The sequence below is a fragment of the Microcaecilia unicolor genome, chromosome 9 (genome assembly GCF_901765095.1).
Source record: "Microcaecilia unicolor chromosome 9, aMicUni1.1, whole genome shotgun sequence".
NCBI lineage: Eukaryota > Metazoa > Chordata > Amphibia > Gymnophiona > Siphonopidae > Microcaecilia > Microcaecilia unicolor.
Genome location: NC_044039.1, coordinates 21,519,563 through 21,541,013, shown reverse-complemented (window position 1 = coordinate 21,541,013; position 21,451 = coordinate 21,519,563). Strand labels below are relative to the sequence as shown.

Here is a 21,451-nt window from a genome sequence, read left to right as displayed (position 1 = left end):
GGCCATGTGGGGGGGAGGGGGGGAAGCACTTCCACCCATTGAGGTGGCAGTAATGGCTCCCGCGCTAACCTGGTGGTAACCCTGCTCAATTTACCGCTGGGTAACTGCTGCAATAAATATTAGGGACCCTGTTCCCTAGCTCTGGAAATAGCATGCGCTGGGGGTGGAACTACTGCCAGCACCCGCATTGGGCAGATGATAGTTAAGGTAAGCTCACGGTGGGCTTACCTCTGCTTAGTAAAAGGGCCCCTTAGAGAGGGTGCTGTGTTTTGCCTTAAACAATGCCCTTGCAAGCATCAATTTGCATGTGCAGCTCCAACTTAAAACTGGCTTCATAACGTTTCTTATTTTTTAGCCTAGGATTTCATGTCTGATTTTTTTTTTTTCCTCTAGGCTACCATAAAGCAATTAAGAGGAGAGCTTGCCAAAGGTCCTCAGGAGGTTGCTGTGTACGTACAGGAACTGCAGAAGCTTCAAAGTTCATTGAATAATTTTACAGAAAAAAATCAGGTAAATTATAAATACTAGAACTGAAATAGTTCTTACACTGACTTTAACTACATTTTATGTGTAATGTGTTTTATGGCTTAAAGAATTCTTAAGAATCAAGTAGATAATCTGCCTGATATACATGTATGTTCTTGAATATGCCGTTCTTTGCTTTTATCAATTTTTGCAAAGGTGGATATTTTTTTAATAAAAGGAATAATTAAAAATATGAAAGAAAATGACCAAACACTGTTTGCAGCAGTTTTGAAAATATATTTACACTAGGCCAACTTGGTATTTCAGTGGCAAAGTGTGCTGCTTCTGGAGGAACCCTGGTTTGATTCCTGGATTGGGTCCTTTACATTCCTTTGTGGACTGGGTATGCTACAAAGGTAGTGTTCCTTGTCATCCATACCATACCAGTCCAGATGAATGGCTTACATCTGATAACTAACAGATGGAGACAGAGGGGAAAAAAAAGTCTAGACTTCTTAAAAAAAAAAAAGTGTCCCAGGCAGTACCATAGGAGTGTTAGCACCTTTCTTCAGGTAGACTGTGCTGTGAAGCAGAAGGGATTTTTCTCTACAACCTCTTAGGTTTCATTGTCTGCCCAAGATGCACCATTCCTCTGTTGGTCAGCTGATTAACAAGTTTGATTCTTTATTGGTTGGTGCATTTGTACTTCCTGTTAATTCAGGAGGGAGTGGTTAGATCTGCCTTGCACCTGTTTGTTCTGTTGTGTTCTAGACTTCCACACCCAACAACCTTTTAGGTTTCTTAAACCGCCTGTTCCTCTACGAGGCTCATATACCATGTTTTGCGCTCACTGGTTGAGGAATGTTCACCAGCTTATGTGCCAGTTCTGTATCTAGTCTAGGAGAATTTCCTGTTCTGTGGCTATCATTTTGCAATCTTTTTTTTTTTTTTTTTTTTTTTTGTGGCTTTTGTTCATGTTCTCTCCCGTCGCATTCTGTAGATCTTGGATCAGGCTGCGGGTATACTGTGTTCTCCTTCTTGACTCTGAGGTTGGACAAGTTTTGCCTCTGTAGTCCTGCTCAGGGGCGTAGCCAGAGACCCAATTTTGGGTGGGCCTGGGCCCAAGATGGGTGGGCAGAACTTTGTCTTGTCCCACAAGTGATTTGGTCTCTCCCTCTCTCGTCTGCTTGCCATATGGTCTCTTCAAACATCCCTCCTCCCCCGTATACCTTTTAAGTAGCAGATTTTCACCGGCAGCGAGCAACAACTAATACACACTGCTCATGTTAGCCCCACAGCCTTCCCTCTGATGCTACTTACTGTTTCCACATAGATGGGAATACATCAGAGGGAAGGCTGTGGAGCCGGTTTGAGCAGTATGCATCAGTTGCTGCTCGCAAAGATCTGCTATTTAAAAGGTATGCAGAAGGGGACAGTTGTGAGTTTTTGGCTAGTGGGGCTTGGGAATCGATGCCAGCCATATTGTAGATATGCTGCTACTGGGTGGGCCTGAACCCAAAGTGGATGGACCTTGGCCCACCCTTGGCTACGCTACTGGTCCTGCTCCTTTTTTTTCAATGCTTTGCTACATCCCATTTATTTGGACTGGTTTGGTATGGATGACAAGGAAGGATAATGTCTGTCTTGATGATTTTCTTCCTTTTAGTTCTATCAGACCAGTCAAAATACCTACCCTGACTCATTCATTGTTCTTATTTCCACCATGTGGTGGTCCTTTCTGTTGGTCTGTGACAGATTTTGTTCAGTCTATTTTCAGGTGTTTTTCTCTGTACTCAGCCTCACACACCTCCTTCCTCAGTGAAATACCTGTAGGTAGGAGTATACACCTCCCTTCTTGATGGATTTACGAGCTGAATGGGAGAGACACTCGTTTTCAGAGGTGAGCGGCAATATGGTTGGGAGCACCACTGTTTGACTGTCGAAACACTGAACATTCCAGGCTGTGTGATACCCTCAAGGGGGAAAATCATGAGAAGTATATTTTTCTTTCTCTATCCCCTGGTTGACGGACATAACCCATTCGTCTGGAAAGAAAATGATCAAGTAAGGCATTTTTCCTTAATTGGCCTCTGAGGAGAGCGAAATGGAGTCATGATCAAGTTTCAACTTTCACGTTTTGTTAGGACGATATACCACCTGGGAGGAGGCCTGACGAGTGGTTTACATACACTTATGATATAACTGAAAAGGACTACAATATATTACAAAACCGAGAAAAAAGAAGAGTCAGGAGCAGACAGTTTCCTGTCAGTGGTCCACTGCTTATGGAGAAAGCTAACCAGCTAGCTGAAAGTCTTGGACTAACTGAATTCAAAGCCACTGTTGGATGGTTGGAAAGATGGAAGGAGAGGAACGGCATAAAATTCAAGAAACAGCATGGTGAGAAACAAGACACTGATGAGTTTGGTGCTGAAAATTGGGTTGTTTCAGTTCTTCCTACCATCTTGAACGAGTTTGCACCTCGTGACATTTTCAATGCTGACGAAAATGGTCTCTACTGGCGAGCGATTCCTGATGGAACACTTGCATTCAAACATGCCAAAACTACTGGAGGTAAAACATCGAAGGACCGACTGACGATCCTCCTTTGCTGCAATATGGATGGGCGTGAAGTTGGAACCACTCGTCATTGGAAAGAGCAAACAGCCCCGTTGCTTCAAGAAAGTTAAGCGACTTTCTGTGTCATTCGAGGCTAACGCAAATTCATGGATGACTGGGTAAATCTGGAAGCAGTGGCTAAAGAAGTTAGACACTAGAATGCGGGCACAAAAGAATCAGATTTTGCTGCTTTGTGATAATTTGTGCTGCACACAGGGATGATGTCAGGTTGTCTAACGTCAAGGTGGTCTTCCTGCCACCAAACACTACCTCTCTGATCCAACCTATGGATCAGGGCATAATAGCCAATTTCAAAAAACATTATCGGGCTCTTGTGTTACATCGTTTGATGAGCGTTATGGATGACTAGACTGGCAAGGAGAAACGTGCTGTTGAACTGGCTCTAATCTATCACTGTTGGTTTCCCTACATATGTAGAAAGAAGCCTGGAATCATGTTACACAGGCAACCATTGTGAACTGCTACAAGCGGGCAAGCTTTGTTAATGATGTGGAGAGGGACGAAACAGATGCAGCTGTTGCAAACGCGTCAGATGAAGAGGTTATTGACATCCCAGCCGGTTTTACTGAAGAGGAGTTCCATCGCTACATATCTGTTGATTACGATCTACAAACCGCTGAAGACAGCACCAATGTCGAGATATGCGCCTACACGCATGCAACAACGGCTGATGATGGAACAGATGAAGAAATGAGCAGCGAGGTGCATGCTGACGAAATTCAACAACCTCCTCCTTTCACTTTTGCAAGAGCGCTGGAGAGTCTCAACACTGTGCGGGCCTATCTGGAGGCCACTGGATGTCAGTGCTATGACAGTTTTTACCGTCTGGCAGACGTAGTCTGGAACTTACAGACCCAAGAGTGTACAGATGACTATAACTGATTACTTCAAGTAAGCCTAATGTCAGTTAATTGAGACTGTATACTGTATGTATAATAAATAATAAACAGTACTGTACATATGTACATGCATTTCTTTGGTCCCAGACCCTTGCACTTATGGGGATTGCACTGTGTGTATGTGTGTATATATATCTACCCTGAAGAAAAGGTAGATGAGAAACAGTTATGTTTTAACATGTATCATGATATTTATTTTGAAGCTGAAGTTTGTTGGTATATTTTTACTGATTTCAACGCCACCCAAAATTGCTTCCAACTCTGACTCCACAGCCTTGATTTAAGCTACTGTTTCTCATTTAGCTTTTCAGGGTAGATTGGAGAGAGGTTTAACCTTGAATTATTTCTAGGTCCAGGTTGCAGCTGTTGCTTATTATAAGAATTCTGTGGAGGGAGGGCTTCTTTTTTGCACACTCAGATATTTCTCATTTTCTTGGGCATGAAGTGCATTTGCACTCTGAGTAGTAGTTCCATACTGGGATAGCAAAGTAGTGCTTAGAGTTATGTCTCTGTTTTTGGCCAATTGAGAGAACCTCTGTTGGATTTCACTCTTAATATTGTGTTTGGTTGCAGTATTCTCTGCATGATGGATTTCAAGATTGTAGGCTTTCACTTGCAGCATATCCTTTTTGTTTTCAGAAGCTGAGTTTACAGTTTGGATAGTTCATCCTTTCTTCCCAAGATGATGATCCCCTTTCATGTCAATGAGTCACAATCTCCTGTCCTTCTGGAGAAAGGATTCATTGGGGAATTTTAAAGACATCCATCTGTTGAATGTTCGTAGGGCTTTTATTTAAAGATTATCAATCCTTTCAGGAAATCAGACCACTTTATTTGCTGTGTGAGGGGTAAAATGAATGGAGAGGCTGTATCTAATTCTTCAGTAGCTTGCTGGATTAAGGAGGCCATAGGGTGACAACAGCAATCTAATTGTTCTTTGCCTCCGTTTGCTTGCAGAGGAACAAACCAGATATCTGGACTGGTTTGGTAGGACCCAAAGAAAATTAAGTAGGGCTAAATGTTTTCTTACTCACTAGAATTTAGAGCAATTAAATACAGAAGCTTAATACATTCTCATCCATGAGTTATTTTTGTAGGTTTATACAGATCACCTTAATAGCAAGAGTCAAGAGGCTGGTGGAAAAGAAGTATTTTTTTGACTTTGTGTTCCTTAATATTAATTTTGATGGGCATGACAGAGTTGGGGGAGAAAACAGGAGAACAACATCTGCAAAAACACATAACTAGCACAGACAGAAAAGGTGATGATCTACAGAATGAAGAACATACGAGGGTTCAACCAAACAAATTTTATTGAGGAGGGACCCTCAGTAAAACTTGTTTGGCTTGAACCCTCACCTTGTCATTTTCTGGATCACCTTTTCTATTTGGGCTGAGCATGAAGGAGTTAACTTATGCTTAACTCACTAAACTGGATAAATACTCATTTGAAGGGTCAATTTTCAATTGTTGTGGTCATTGTTTTTTTAAACAGTGGCCATGACATTTAAATCTATTCTGTATATTCAGTACTGTTATCTGGCTCTTGAGCACCACTGAATGTACATGGTCAGTTGTGACTACCACGGACTCTACTTGTAGTGCCAAAATTCAGCCACTTTCTGTATAGCTTTGTGGTTTGTTAGGGCAACCTTTTTGCTGGCCAAATTTTATCCACATAGCTTTATGAATAATGGCTGAATATCAAACTATGCAATAACTAGTATCCAGCAATCTATATACACTTCAAGAAAAGTGGTGAAATGACCTCAGAAGTGCCACGCCGTGATATACGTTAATCACAGCGAATTACACACTTTCTCAAATTATACACAACACAGATATACTTATGTATACCTATGTTGTGTATACTTTGAGAAATGTTTACATGAACATTGCACTAATTTATTGTTTTATATTTAAAGGATATCCTTGAGGAAGCGATTAGCGAAACATGTGCCATGTCGGATTTTAACTTCCCCGTAAGCCGACATTATAGAAAAAAACACCAACACTTAAGATGAGTAAAACTTTCTTTATATTTAATTGGAGAAGAGAATAAAATTATAAGGTAGCATAACTTAATAGGAAGGAAGGTGGAGTTTGACCAGTGACGATTATAGTGTGTAATTCGCTGTGATCATCCCGGTGTGGCATTTCTGAAGTCATTTCACCACTCTTCTTGTAGCATATATAGATCGCTGGATACTAGTTATTGCATTTATTGATGGTCCAGAATACGAAGAAATAGTATCTGAATTGCCACATCTTTGTGAATGTCAAACTAGCCATGAAGTTAAGCACAATGTCCACACTCTGCCCCTGCTCCTTCCAGGTGGTATGTAAGAATTTTCAGTGGCATTATCCGGATAATGCCCTTGAAAAATGATAGGGCACTTTCCTTAGAGACTTTAGAATATTATGCCATAAGAGTTTAGGTCTACTTGTAGTGGATCTGTGTGTAAACTGAACTTTATGAAATACAGTATGCTATGAAGCACACAAACATCATGCAATATTAATCTAAATTTTGCAGAGTTTAACAGAAAAGTTATTGAAGAAAGAAACAGATTATAGCCAGCTGGAGAAGAAGCAAAATGAAGAATTTGTTAGCAAAAAGAACTTGCAGGCAAGTTTTCACCAGAAGGATCTGGACTGTCAGCAGCTCCAATCCCGGCTGTCTGTAGCTGAGGCCTCACTACAGAGAGTCCAGACAGAACTAGGAGAAAAGGGGGAAGCAAACCAGAAATTGAAGGAAGAGCTGTCAGAAGTGGAAACAAAATGCCAGCATCTCAAGGTAGAATTTAAACAGCTCCAGCAACAGAAAGAAGAGAAGGAGCAGCATAGCCTGCAGCTTCAGGGGGAGATCAATCAGGTGAGATTCCTTCAAGGAAGACAGAGTGGTTTCAGTTTTTTTATTCCTAATACTTTCCTATTTATTACTCTCATGTTGGCTGTTCACAGAAACAGCTAATTCGTTGTAAAGCAATAATCTTTAGCTTCTGCTAAATCATATGTTAACATAATTGAAGCTTATTTGTGCTATCTGATGTGAAAGCATTCTGGCATAGTCTGCAGCTGCACTGTATTGCTTGATCACATTTTCTCTCAGTTCACTCTGTTTTTCCCCAAGAAAAAGGAGAAAATGATATTGGGGTGAAGTGAAGCAATATTTGAGGGCCAAACCCACTAAAGATATTTTCTTTTGACAAACAGGACTAAAGTCAGTGGGTGACGGCATTGGAACTAACATAGTAACATAGTAGATGACGGCAGAAAAAGACCTGCATGGTCCATCCAGTCTGACCAACAAGATAAATTCATATGTGTATACCTTACCTTGATTTGTACCTGCCTTTTCAGGGCACAGACCGTATAAGTCTTCCCAGCAGGATTCCCCGCCTCCCAACCACCAGTCCCGCCTCCCATCACCGGCTCTGGCACAGACCGTATAAGTCTGCTCTCCACTATCCTCGCCTCCCAACCACCAACCCCTCTTCCCCCCCACCTGCTGTCTTACAGCTCAGAACATAGTGTAAAGTTCTCAGTATGTGTGGCCCTTCCTGTGCACAGTGCTCTCCTTAGCACGTAATATCTTCTGTAAAACTGTCTTCTAAAAATTGGCCAAGAATTCCTTGGTACAGAATACTCGTACATCTGTGCATACTAGTCGAGACTCTTCCATGGAAAGGCCATCAGTCTCTTGATACAGTAACCTAAGAGTCCAGTTTCCCAAGGGATGCACCAGACATTAGTTAGATTGGACTTGACTATCCCCTGAGGTTTTCAGGTTTACAGTGGAGCCACTTTTGGAGCATATGGGAGATCCTTTTCGTCAACAGTGGCCAAAGTGCTGATTAAGAATATGCATACTAGCGCAGAAACTCTTCTGCTAAGGGGAGACGCATAGACTTGCTTTCCCTGCAAGACCAGCAGCATAGTGTTCGCATCTCTTCTGTTGAATTTTGTGTCTGGATATTTTATTTTTTAATGAAAATGCTTATTTTCCTATTTTCAGGAAATCTAGACTGCCCCTATTTGACTGACTGTACATTTGTCCTTTAGATTGTAAGCTCCTTTGAGCAGGGACTGTCCTTCTATGTTAAATTGTACAGCGCTGCGTAACCCTAGTAGCGCTTTAGAAATGTCATGTAGTAGTAGTAGTAGTATTTTGTTTTATCATTCTGCTATCTATTTTTTAGATAAGTGACAATAAGTTCTTTAGGGTCTCTATGAAACTATGCTCCTTTAAAGCTCTACATAAGCAATGAGATTAAACTTAGTGTCAACATGAAGTTACGTAGACCCCTTGTAGGAGGCAGTAAACCAGAGTATGAGTGTTGCCTATGTTGCATCCCTAACCAACACTGATAACAAGGCCTAAGCCAGTAATAAAATCCACTTACTCTGCATGTCAATGCACAGTACTTTCACTGAGCCAGGCAAAATTTGATTTGTAAAAAATCTGAAAGATTAGACAGATTTATTCTGACTAGTCTTCAGGGTTTTGCTGATGAATAACTAGGAATTTGATGTTGAAAACTGATATTTTGGTGATATTTATTTTTCTCTAAACAGTAATTCTGTGCCAGCTCCTTGACCCATCAAAATCGCTCAGTGGTTTATAAGACACACATATGTATATTTAGAGTATGGTAAGCACAGAGGAAAATCATACTGGAAAAGTCAATGAACAATGTATTGTGCTTGGAAAACAATTCCAGTATTTTTCCCCAGCTGCATAGCAAACTGCTGGAGACAGAGCGCCAGCTAGGGGAGGCACATGGGAGGCTTAAAGAACAGAGACAGCTGTCTAGTGAGAAGCTGATGGACAAAGAGCAACAGGTGGCAGATCTTCAGTTAAAACTTTCACGTGCCGAGGAGCAGGTAAGCTTATATGTGGGCTCTGAAACCTGAGTTCACATATGCGGATAATGCATTTGGAAGGCAAGGTTCAAATGCTTTTTACTAGTGTATATGTTGACTTTTCTGAGAAAAGCAAAAAAATAAAGCTCATCCTTAGTTGTAATATGGGTACAACTCTGTGCAAGGCATTCCCAGCTGTAGTTTCAGTTGGGAGAGACCATAGCACTGATAGTTTTACATTTTTAAATCGTTATGGTGAGTTCCTTAGAAAAGTACCCTTGGTAAAAACAGGTGCAAGTGTTTAGAATATTTTTTTATGGCAATTTTCAAAGGGAAAGTATACTTTATATATTCCCTTTGAAAACTAGTGTGAAGCTCATCGATGAAAGTACCCGCAGATGTATGCATGCCACTGTAATGCTGCTGTTTTTTAATTCCGTTTACAAGCCCGATTTTTGTCACGTTTTGAGTTTTTCTGTATAGGTTTCTTGCTGAACATGCCATATATTTGGCCTCTTTCTGGGGATATACCACCTTGATATAGAAATTAAGTAGATGTGCATTTTAACTTAGACTTATAAGTAAGGGTTTGGACAAATAGAATAATTCAGAAGAAAGAACAGACAAACACCAATTTAGAAATGCAAGTTATTAATTTTGTGTAATTGGGTTTTTGTATTTGTTATAGTTGGATGTATTCATTTGTAGATGTTTTTTTTTGTTGTGGATTGTGTTTGTTATTATGCAATGTCTGGAACATTTGTTGATCAGACAGGTAATAAATCTATAATAGTTTTTAAAACGTTTTGGATGTAATCTTAACACATTTAAAATTATAATTGATCTTGGGCAAGTCATGTAATTCTCCATTGCCTCAGGTACATACTTAGACTGTAAGCACTCCAGGACAGGAGGGGACGGGAACATACCTACTGTATCTGAATGTAACACTCACCTTGATCTATGGAAAAAGGAATACTGAAATCAAAATCTATAACTTTCCACTTCTTTTGAGTAGATATGACCAACAGTCGTGTATATGTACATTTAGGTAATTGTACAGGACTTACGGAACAGAATGTAGATGAGAGCATGTTATTGAGTTTGGCTACCTTTTCTTATTGGTTCATAGATAAGTCTGAGGTGAGGTTGTTTTCTTATTTCAAGCTAAAGGAAAAAATAGCAAACTCAACGGAATTACAGCACCAGCTCGAGAAAGCAAGACAACAACATCAAGAACAGCAAACCTTTCAGCAAGGCACTACAGCAAAATTGCGAGAAGCTCAGGTAAAAAGGACATGTAAATCTCAAACTTTTCATAATGTATGGAAGTATTGGTGAAACTAAATAGTGTCAAAATATTTTGGTTGATGCTTAAATGTACTTGAGAACGGTTAAACATGATCTGTTGTACCATAGACATTTAAAGCACCAGGGCATATTTTATAGGCACATATAGTTCTGCTGAGTAGCTCTGAGCAGTTTGGGGAGAAAGACATGCTGCCTTCAAAATGTATTTTTTTATGTCCCCCTGCGCCCCCATAATGAAGGTTGAAGTTCAAATCAGCACCCTCAGCTTGGAACAACTTGTATGGCAGTTTCTTTCCATTCTTGCTCAAGAAGTCTCTCAACTGAGTTGGTCCTAAATTTTATGTTTTATCTAAACAAACCTAGAAATGCTTGGAAACACTGGTTAATTTAAAGATTTGGCCAATTAATGTGGGCTACTGGTAAACAAGAGGCATTACCTTTGAGAGCAGAATAGGTTTTCTGACCTTTAATAAGTATTAGATAGCCAATACTTATTTAAGCTGGCTGTTGGGGCAAAGAATGTTTAGTGTATTAGTGTAAGTTTTTTTTTTTTTTTTTGTTAAAGCTATGTGAAGGGTTTAGGAAAAATCTGCCTTTTACTTCCATAAACCTACCCATATTTTTTGCACAGCTGCCTTGCCGTCTTGGATGTTTCCTGGACAGATTAATGTGGTTGTATCCACTAGTCAACCACAGTGGGAGTTTGCTGGGTTTGAGGGGGTTGCAAAGCTAAAGACTCTCCAAGCAAATGGTGATAAAATGTGAATATGAATCAGTATGTGTATCCATTATGAATTAAAACGGTAATTTATAGCCTCTGCCCATCCTGATGCCTTTTTACTTTCATTTCAGAATGATTTGGAGCAAGTGTTACGCCAAATTGGAGATAAGGACCAAAAGATTCAAAACCTTGAGGCCCTACTTCAGAAGAGCAAAGAAAACATATCGGTGCTTGAAAAGGAGAGGGAAGACTTGTATGCAAAAATTCAAGCTGGTGAAGGAGAAACTGCAGTGCTTAATCAGCTTCAAGAAAAGAGCCACGCACTACAAGCACAGGTGGAGAAATGGGATAGGTGGAAACCCAATTTAATATTCCTATTAATGAGAGATTGTAAATGGCTTATAGCAAATAGTTAAAAATAGATTTAATCAGATATGAAACCAAATACTGAAAACAAGTGTACTGTTTTTTCACTGGTATACCCAAATGAAATGACAGTTTTCATACTAGTTTTGTTTTATAACAGATGTATTGATAAGGGGGAACTCTGTAAACAGTGATCAAAAGTGGGCACCAGAAAAAAATCAATGTTAAACACTATTTTGTAAAGGGTACTCACCCTTTATAGAATAGCACATAGCACTGATTCCTGCGACTAACTTTGGGTGCCAGACTCACACCTGCTGTAACCTGGTGTAAATGTTGGCACCCAAGTTAGGCATGCTGAGGCAGTATTTTATAACTACACGCACAGATTTTTGGAATACCCCCTGACACATCCATGGTGGTATCCCCTTTTGAGTTGCACGCTAGGAGTTAAATGCCATGTCTTATAGAATAGCATGCAGCCAGATGCGTGCAAACATTTTAATAAGTGCCGATTAACTTGGTAGCACCTAATTATTGATAGTTAAGGGCTTGTTGAATTTGCACGCACATCTTGGACATGAGCAAATCTGGGCACCATATATAGAATTCAGGGGATAATGTAAACAATTTACAGAAAAAACAAAATTGCTGGAATCATGAGAGCCCATTATAAATGGCTTGATCATATAGCTCCATGTGTAGGGGACAAGTTGAGCTAAAACAAATTAGGACTACATCCTCTGTGCAATGGTGTTTGGGGGTGGGGGGGGGAAGGACTGGCTCAGTTTGTCCCTCTAGATGTGACAGTTTAGTTCTCATCTTATGAAGGCCTTGTCTATGCTCCTTTTGCTTTGTTGGTTTCCTTTTAAATAATTTTATGTGCTGGTACAAATTGCTGTATAAATATTGACTTTAAAAGACAATAAGAGGGCCATAATTGGAGACCAGTTTTGAAGGCTGCCTCCATGGGTAAACAGATGTGCACACATAGAAAAAGGGGCCTTTATAAATTGTCATGGGTTCTCATTGGCGGGGGGGGGGGGGGGGGGGGGGGGGGGGCGAGTATATGTGCTGTTTATAGCATGCACATTTAATCTATGGGATAGACTAGCTGAGATTTTCACTGGGAAAATTTGAGGGATAAGAGATCCCTCACTGTCAGCTAGTGTGTTGAAGTTTCAAATGTATTTAAATGAAAAAAACAAACAGCAGGGGACGAGAGCTGGGCTCAGAAGGCATTGATGCCCTTCTTCAACCTTGGCCCAGGGGCCTGCTCTAGTCCTTTTCCTTGTGGCCAATGGTGGACAGGTTACTGACTCGCATTGCCAGTCATCCCGGTCAAGTCATCCTAGTGGCCCTGGATTGACCCAGACGACCCTGGTACGCAGATGTGATCAGGCTTCTTTCAATCATCCTGTTCTGCTACTGGCGCAGCACCGTCTCCTGCTGCAGGGGCAAGTCACGATGGAGGATCCCTCCCCCTTTGGTCTTATGGCCTGGCCCTTGAAAGGGTGAGGTTGAGAAGAAAAGGGTATCCGGACACGGTTATCGCTACGATGCTGTAGGTTCGGAAAAGATCCACCTCGATAGCTTATGCTAGGGTGTGGCGTACCTTCGATTCGTGGTGTGCGAATTTGGGATTTTCAGCGGCATCGGCTTCAGTATCGGTTACCCTCGCGTTTCTTCAGGAGGCTGTACAAAAATCACTCGTGTTGAGTTCTCTTAAGGTGCAGGTGGCAGCTCTGGCGTGTTTTAGAGACCGGCTTCAGGGGGCATCCATCACTTCCCACCTGGATGTGGTTCGTTTCTTGAGGGGCATAAATCGTTTCCGCCCTCCTCAAGTGCCAGTTCTGCCATCCTGGAACCTTAATCTAGTTCTCAAAGCGCTTCAGCGTCCTCCTTTCGAACCTTTATCGGGGATTACGATTAAGGATCTCACCTTGAAGGCGATTTTCCTAGTAGCCATTACTTTTGCTCAGAGAATTTCAGAGTGCAGGCCCTTTTTTGCAGAGACCTCTTCCTGCGTTTTATGGAGGTGGGGGTATCAATTAGGACAGTTCCTTCGTTTTTGCCAAGGTTTCCACTTGGGGCAGTCCCGGCAATTGCCAGCCTTCCACCGGGAAGATTACCCTGAGCAATTCCAGGCTCTTCTCAGGTATTTGAAGGTAACTAATGAATTTCGTCTTTCTGACCTTCGTCCTTTTTGGAGGCAGTAAGAAGGGTCATATGGCGTCCAAGGACACCATAGCCAGTTGGTTGCAGGAGGCCTTCTCTTTGGCATACGTGGCATTGGGCAAGCAAGCCCCTTTGCAAGTTCGTGCTCATTCTACGTGAGCTCAAGATTCCTCCTATGCAGAGTCCCATTTGGTTTTTCTGGAAGATATCTGCAGGCAGCTACATGGGCTTCGGTCCATACATTCACTCGTCATTATCGGGTGGATGTGACAGCTCATCAAGATGTGGTGTTTGGCTTGTTGGTGATTTCTGCCGGGTTGGGGGTGTCCTGCCCTACTTGAGGACTGCTTGGGTACATCCCACATGTCGCTGGATTGATCTGTGGGACGCCATGGAAGGAAAAATTAATTCTTACCTGATAATTTTCTTTCCATTAGCCCCAACAGATAATCCTGAGGCCCCCCCTGGGTTTACTGTCTGCAGTTTTGTTGCGGTTGGTTAGTTTTTTTTTTTTTTTTTTTTTGGGGGGGGGGGGGGGGGGGGTTCTGTTCTGAATGTTCCTTCATTTGATTAAAAAATAAATAAATATAGAAGTGGTGGAAGTATGTTGGGCAATTGATCTGACAATGTCAGGAGAGTTTTCTATTGTTTCCATTCTACTGCTTTTGTATTGTTCATACTGAGGTTCAGTTAGCAGCATAGGTCCACATATAGCAAACCTCGGAGGTTCTCTCTATCTCCACCTGCTGGTAGAGGGACACAACCACAAGTCTCTGGATTGATCTGTTGGGACTAATGGAAAGAAAATTATCAGGTAAGAATTAATTTTTCCATATGCAATTCTAAATTCTCCTTTAGAAGGACTTATTGTTTGTAATCCGCTTAGAATCTCTTTTGAACTTAGTGGAATATAAGAATCATATAGCATATCATGGCAGGAAGGATGATAGTGTTATCCACAGAAATGGAGAATGGGGAAAAAGGAGAGGTGGGTTTGGTGAGAAAGATAAGAAGCTTAGTCTTGGCCATGTTTACTTTCAGGTAGTGATGGGACATCCAGGCAACAGTGTCGGCCAAGCAGACTGAGACTTGGGTGTGAATTTTCTGGTGCAGAGAGGTAGATTTGGAAGCCAGCAGTCTAGATGGTACTGGACACTGTAAGAGGAGATCCAATCAAGGTAACAAATATGAAGAGAGAAAAGAGCTCTCCCAAGACAGAGCCCTGAGATACCCTGACTGATAGTGATTTAGCAGTGGAGGAGAATCCACTAGAGCATACACTAAAAGCGTGATGGGAGAGAAGTTAAAACCAAAATGGTGTATTCAAGCCATTCAGAGTTAGTAAGGGGGCCCAGACCACTCTTAGTTCGCCACTGATGAAGATGAAGAGATTGGATGTTAGTCGGTGGTCTCCTAGGGCCTGGAAAACCTTTCAACAAATTTGGGCCCCAGTGTGGGATCATTTGCCACTTCGTGCTTGTAGTTGCCTTTTGAATTTATAGCTTGAAGTACTGGCTTTAGGGAGGGAGAGGGGGTGACAAGGTTTTGGTTTGCTATTGTTTGGGGATCAGATATAAAAAATTAAAAAATAAGTGGAAGGGTGTGAAGTTTACAAAGTGCAATAGGCATCCAGGAAGGCCAGTGTATAAGCACATGGGCCACAATGAGCCCTAGGCAGCCCCATGTTCTGCCCTGTGGTAGTCCCTGTTCTGCACTGTCCTTGCCCACTGATGCCTCCTTGATACTCAAACAGCTGATAATTGATTTTTTTTTTAATCACCGCCATCCTATAGATGTTTGAGGACCACTGGTAGCTTCAGATGGGCTGGAGGAACCACACAGACGTATGATTTAAAATTGGCCATGCGAGAACAAGAAAGGTGATGGATGACAGAAAAGAAAAGAGGCAAAAAGTCACCAGTGGGTCAGTAGGAAAGGGCTGTGATGCCACCAGCCCTCTCCCATATGGGGACTTGTGTTCTTAAATGTCAAGTCAGAAGCCTGCAAGCAAAAATATTGGCATTCTTATATGTAATGTAGATCTCAATTTGCAGGACTGACATCTGCAGCCATTTGACCAAAGGTGATAACTTTCACACTAACAATGAAACATTGCCTAGTGCAGGTCTCAACCCAGTGCTCAGAACACACCCAGCCAATCAGGTTTCCAGGATGCCTACAATAAATATGCATGAATTAGATTTACATAAGAACATAAGCGAAGGTCTGTCAAGCCCAGTATCCTGTTTCTAACAGTGGCCAATCCAGGTCACAAGTACCTGGCAAGATTCCAAAACAGTACAATACATTTTTTCCTCAGCGACCCTCCAGACCGGTCAAGACGCGTGGGTTATGTCCTCCTACCAGCAGAGGGAGACTGAGAAAACACTAAGCTTTTGAAGCCTGTATATATAACCTGTGCAGAACCTCCACTAGCCAGTATTTTCTCAGTCTCAGCAGAGGTAGCAGTTGACAGCCTGTGCAGTCTCCAATAATCTGGTGAGGTAGTTTGTCATTGGGTCGTAGGATTTTTTCCTTCCAAACTTTATTCTGTTGCAGTACCCTGTACGTGTGTGTAAAAAAAAAAAAAAAAAAAAAAAAGTGCTTTGGGGCCCTGGGTCTGGTGGGGCCCAGTTTTTTCCCCCTGGGGTGTTACACCTATGTTTGGGTCCCTCCCCCTGTGCTGCTCTCTATTTCTGTTTGCTTGGCAGCTTTGTGCCTCGGCTGCTTTCTCAGTATTGTAGCCTTGAGTGCCTTACAATTTCCAGATGCCAGAGTTAGAGTACTGTGCCTTTAAGGTCAGTTATTGTATTTCATTTTGCTTGCCAGCTTTGTGCCTCGGCTGCTTTCTCAGTATTGTAGCCTTGAGTGCCTTACAATTTCCAGATGCCAGAATTAGAGTACTGTGCCTTTAAGGTCAGTTATTCTATTTCGTTTTGCTTGGCAGCTTTGTGCCTCGGCTGCTTTCTCAGTATTGTAGCCTTGAGTGCCTTACAATTTCCAGATGCCAGAATTAGAGTACTGTGCCTTTAAGGTCAGTTATTCTATTTCGTTTTGCTTGGCAGCTTTGTGCCTCGGCTGCTTTCTCAGTATTGTAGCCTTGAGTGCCTTACAATTTCCAGCTGCCAGAGTTGGAGTACTGTGCCTTTAAGGGCATTTATTTCTTTATTTTCAGCGGGGTTTAGATTCCTTGCTGGAACGAGGGAGCAGCGCTTTCTTCAGTGCTTTTGCAGTGTGAGTGAGATTTTGGTTTGGCGCGTTTGCTGAACAGCTTTTCCCGTCCCTCATGGTTTATGGCGGCCCAGCTCCTCCGATGTCGCGCGTGCTTGTGGCGAGGGGTAGAGGCACCGGGCGCTCAGTGTAGCTTTGCAGTGCACCTATAAAAGTGGCTGTGGCTCCCCCCGACTTGACCGCGGAGGGATCGATGGTGTCGGGAGTCTCCGGGTCAGCGAGAGCGTAGGCAGGGCCGCTGTCAGCGGGAACAGTTTCGGCGGGAACAGCCGCCATCTTGAGTCCGACACGGCCCGTGGAGCCAGCTGTTTTTGGGCCTGCGGCCTCCGTTTTTGGCACAAAAGGGCCTAATGACGGTCCAGGAATGGTGGGCTTTCCTCCAGATTTTGTCTGGACGCGGTATCAGGCCTGGAGATCGGGACCCCCTCCCCCCCCCCAATTGGAAGAGGGGGCTGTTTTCTGCTTGGCTGAGAGACCACGGTTAGAGTGGTCAGAGGACAGGCAATGTTTTTCTCCTGTAGCTGCAGAAGCTGCGCTTAGTGATCTGGGGGAGTCAGATGGAATTGACGGCTCTCAGGAGCAGGATTGTTGGATTCCTGGAGAGGATCCTTCAGTAGTGCGGATTTTCCATAAAGATGAGCTGTCAGAACTCATAGATCAGGTGTCGTCCACCCTTCAGTTTGGTCCTGAGGAGGCTTTGGGGGAAACTGTCCAGGATCCGTTGGTGAAGGGCATTCAGCGTCAGGCGTGATCCTTCCCTATGAACAAGGATCTCCGGGAGATGATTTGTCAGGAATGGGATTTGCCGTGTAAGGTGGCAAAGGCAATGGTGAGGCTTTATCCCCTCCCTCAGGACGATAGGGATTCCTTTAAGGCTCCCATGGTAGATGCAGTAGTGACGGCAGTAATTATAGCTACGGCTATCCTGGTTGATGGAGGAACGGCCCTCCGTGATCCTCAGGATAGAAGGTTGGGATCTTTTCTCAAGCGTAGTTTTGTTTTGTCGGCTCTAGCCCTGCAGGCCTTGGTTTGTGGGGGTCTGGTAGCTCGGGCATGTTTTCGTTGGGCCGAGAAGCTCCTGGATGATTCGGTAGATGTTGCTTCATCCTTTTTGTCTGAGGCTTTTATGATTTGTTGCGTACTTCAGACAAAAAATATGGCTATGGTTGTGGGTCTCTGCCACTTAAGGGAGCTATGCTCTTTGGAGAAGATTTGGACAAGTTAGTGTGAGGTCTTAGTGATACCAAGGTTCTATGGCTTCCAGATTTTCGGTTCAAGGCAGGGGCCAGAACTAGTTCCTCTCGGGGACGGTTTAGGGAGGCTCAGCGGTATAGGCCGGGCAGATCGAGTGGGACCTACCCCTAGCTGTCTGTTCGTCTGTCCAATTTAGATTGTAAGCTCTGTTGAGCAGGGACTGTCTTTTCATGTTAATTTGTACAGCGCTGCGTAAGTCTAGTAGCGCTATAGAAATGTTTAATAGTAGTAGTAGTAGGACCTCTAGGGGTCGGTTTTTCCAGCGCACACAGTTCTTTCGTGAGAGTCGTCGCGGAGGGCGTGGCTTTTCCGCGGGAGGTTAGTATTCAGGCCGCAATTCCCAATGAAGGTGTGGCGGCTTAGGCTCTGTTGCATGTTGGGGCTCGGCTGAGTCTGTTTTACCAGAGCTGGGCCCAAATCAGGTCAGATCAGTGCGTTCTCAAGGTGTTTCGAGGCGGATATGCGCTGTAATTCGAAAGCTGTTCTCCCGAAGTGTTTCTGGAATCCCTCTGTCGGTCTTGGAGCAAGAGGGCAGCAGTGAGGGACACTCTGCGGTGGCTGCTCGCGTTGGGAGCCGTGGTTCCTGTTCCTTCAGATCAGCACCGCTCAGGGTGCTATTTGATCTATTTTGTGGCCCACAAGAAAGAGGACACTTTTCGTCCCATTTTAGATCTCAAAAGGGTCAATGCGGCACTCAAGGTGCCCTCTTTCCGAATGGAGATGTTGCGGTCGGTCACTGGTGCGGTCTGGAAAGGAGAGTTTCTCACTTCCCTGGATTTGACGGAAGCTTATCTTCACTTTCCTTCGTGCGGCCTTTTGGTTCCAAGTTACAGGGTCCGATTCGTCGGTTCCTTGCAGAGAAGGCGCCGACGGCCCATACTTATCGTCAGGTCCTGGGCCTGATGGCGGCAACCATAGAGGTAGTTCCGTGGGCCAGGGCGCACATGCGTCAGGTACAGTCAGCTCGGCTCAGTCGTTGGTCCCCTCTGTCGCAGGACTTGGAGAGGTGTTGTCCGCTGTCGGTGGCCCCTCGTCTCAGTCTTCGATGGTGGCTCAACCCGCGCAATTTGGGAGTCCCCACAGGGGCTGGTAATGGTCACGGATGCCAGTCTGCAAGGTTGGGGGGCCACATTGTCTCAGTCAGGTAGCTCAAGGCCGGTGGTCTCGGGCAGAAGCAGAGTGGTCCATCAAACCGGCTGGAACTCGGGCCATTCGGGTGGCGCTCCAGGCCTTGCCGTCGGTGGTTCGCCACAAGGCAGTCCGAGTGCTCTGCGACAACGCCATGGCAGTAGCGTATGTCAACCGTCAAGGGGGGACGAAGAGCCTTGGCGGCGCAGTTGAACTCATCCTCAGGCTCTCTTGGCAGCGCATGTGGCCGGGGTAGGTCACATAGATGCAGATTATCTCAGCAGGCACACTCTAGATCCCAGAGAGTGGTCTTTTCTTCGGTCAGTGTTCCAGCGAGTTGTGTCGGTCTGGGGACTTTCGGTGATAGATCTTAGGGCAACGGCTCGCTATGCGCAAGTTCAGAGATTTTTTTTTTTTTCAGTTGCTGAAGAGACCCTCGAGCGGAGGGAATAGACGCTCTTCTGTTGCCTTGGCCTCGGGAGTGGCTGTATGTGTTTCCTCCGTGGCTGTTAGTCGGTCAAGTAATATAGCGCATCGAACATCACTCCGGTCGGGTGATTCTGGTGGCTCCGGATTGGCAGCGTCGACCATGGTACGGAGACCTGGTGCGGTTGGCAGGGGCGGCGGCCCTGCCTTTGTTGGGATCAGTTCTGTGTCAAGGCCCGATAATCAAGTCGGATCCGGCTCGGTTTTCGCTTACGGCTTGGCTCTTGAGCGGCACAAGTTGAAGAAGAAGGGGCTTTCGTCCAGTGGCTTTGCTACGATGTTGAGTTGCCGTAGACGATCCACTTCCTTGGCGTAGGTCCGGGTTTGGAGAATCTTTGAGCACTTGTGTGAAGACCATCGAGTTCGGCCGTTTCGCTCTTCGGTGGTGGAAGTTTTGGAATTTTTGCATGATGGTGTTGATAGGGGTCTGGCCTTGTCTACACTGAAGGTTCAGGTGGCAGCTTTGTCATGTTTTCGTGGGAAGCTTCAGTGAAAGTCCTTCGCTTCTGTGCCTCAGGTAGTGCGTTTTTTGAAGGGTGTTAAGTTGCTGCGTCCGCCTCAGTGACGGATGGTGCCTCCGTGGGATTTGAAGCTAGTTTTGAATGCTTTGATCAGGCCTCCGTTTGGGCCTCTGGTATCGGCATCTTGTAAGGATTTATCTTTAAAGATGGTCTTGTTGGTGGCGATTACTTCAGCACGGAGGGTTTCAGAGCTTCAGGCTTTGTCTTGTAGGGAACCATTTTTGTCCTTTCTGAGGGAAGGTTTCGTTGCGGACGGTGCTTTCCTTTTTTGCCCAAGGTGGTTTCCGAGTTCCATGTTAATCAGGTCATCTCTCTGCCAGTGTTCAGTGATATGGCTGGAGATTCGGAGCAACGTGGTATTGCCAAGCTGGATGTCAGGAGAGTTTTGAGTTGTTATCTCTCTGGAACTCAGGACTTCAGAGCCTCTGACCGTTTGTTCGTTCTTCATGGTGGCCCAAAGAAGGGTGCAGCGGCTCCTAAGGTGACCATAGCACGGTGGTTGAAGGAGGCGGTTGCATCTGCTTACTTGGTGAAGGGTCCTGTGGTGCCTAGTGCTGGTCTGCTCATTCCACTAGGGGAATGGCAGCCTCGTGGGCGGAGAATAGTATGATTTCTCCATTAGATATTTGTCGGGCTGCGGTTTGGTTTTCGTTGCATTCCTTTGTGAAGCATTATAGGATTCCTGTGCATGCGAAGGACGAGGTGCGCTTTGGGGCAGCAGTTTTGACCTCTGGCCTTAGTAGGTCCCTCCCGTAAGTTAGTTACTGCTCTGGTACGTCCCACGCGTCTTGACCGGTCTGGAGGGTCGCTGAGGAAGGTGAAATTAGATCTTACCTGCTAATTTTCTTTCCTCTAGACCCTCCAGACCGGTCAAGAGCCCGCCCTGTCTGTATTGGAGGCCAGGAGGTGTGTTTGTTGGATAATTCTTGGCTGCTGTAGATTGTTGTTTCTCTAATTGCAGACTCTGTTTATTTCTGTTTTGTGATAGGAGTCTGGGACAGGTGAGGCTCTTCTTTGATAGTCCACCTGTAGAAGCCCAACTGTTTTATCAAAGGCAAAGGAACATGTTTCCGTAAGAGCAAGCGGAAGATGTTTCTTGTTTTTGCAGTTTACTGTGACCACGTACAGGGTTGCTAGTTGTTGTTAGTGTTTTTTGTTTCTCTGCTTTGTCAGGGTTATACTGGCTAGTGGAGGTTCTGCACAGGTTATATATACAGGCTTCAAAAGCTTAGTGTTTTCTCAGTCTCCCTCTGCTGGTAGGAGGACATAACCCACGCGTCTTGACCGGTCTGGAGGGTCTAGAGGAAAGAAAATTAGCAGGTAAGATCTAATTTCACCATACTGGTTATCCTAGAAATAAGCAGTGGATTTTCCCAAGTCCATCC

The 21,451-nt window shown here is 44.2% G+C and overlaps 1 protein-coding gene across 2 annotated transcripts in view; it reads left to right on the top strand.

The window, feature by feature from the left end:
- EEA1 (early endosome antigen 1) overlaps positions 1-21,451 on the top strand; it is a 138,089-nt gene that overhangs the window by 36,514 nt on the left and 80,124 nt on the right. For both annotated transcript variants that reach the window (XM_030215574.1, XM_030215573.1), the window contains 5 exons: positions 394-510; positions 6,541-6,879; positions 8,742-8,891; positions 10,038-10,157; positions 11,034-11,237. In XM_030215574.1, the coding sequence (XP_030071434.1) occupies positions 394-510; positions 6,541-6,879; positions 8,742-8,891; positions 10,038-10,157; positions 11,034-11,237 (930 nt within the window). The remainder of the gene's footprint in view (positions 1-393; positions 511-6,540; positions 6,880-8,741; positions 8,892-10,037; positions 10,158-11,033; positions 11,238-21,451) is intronic.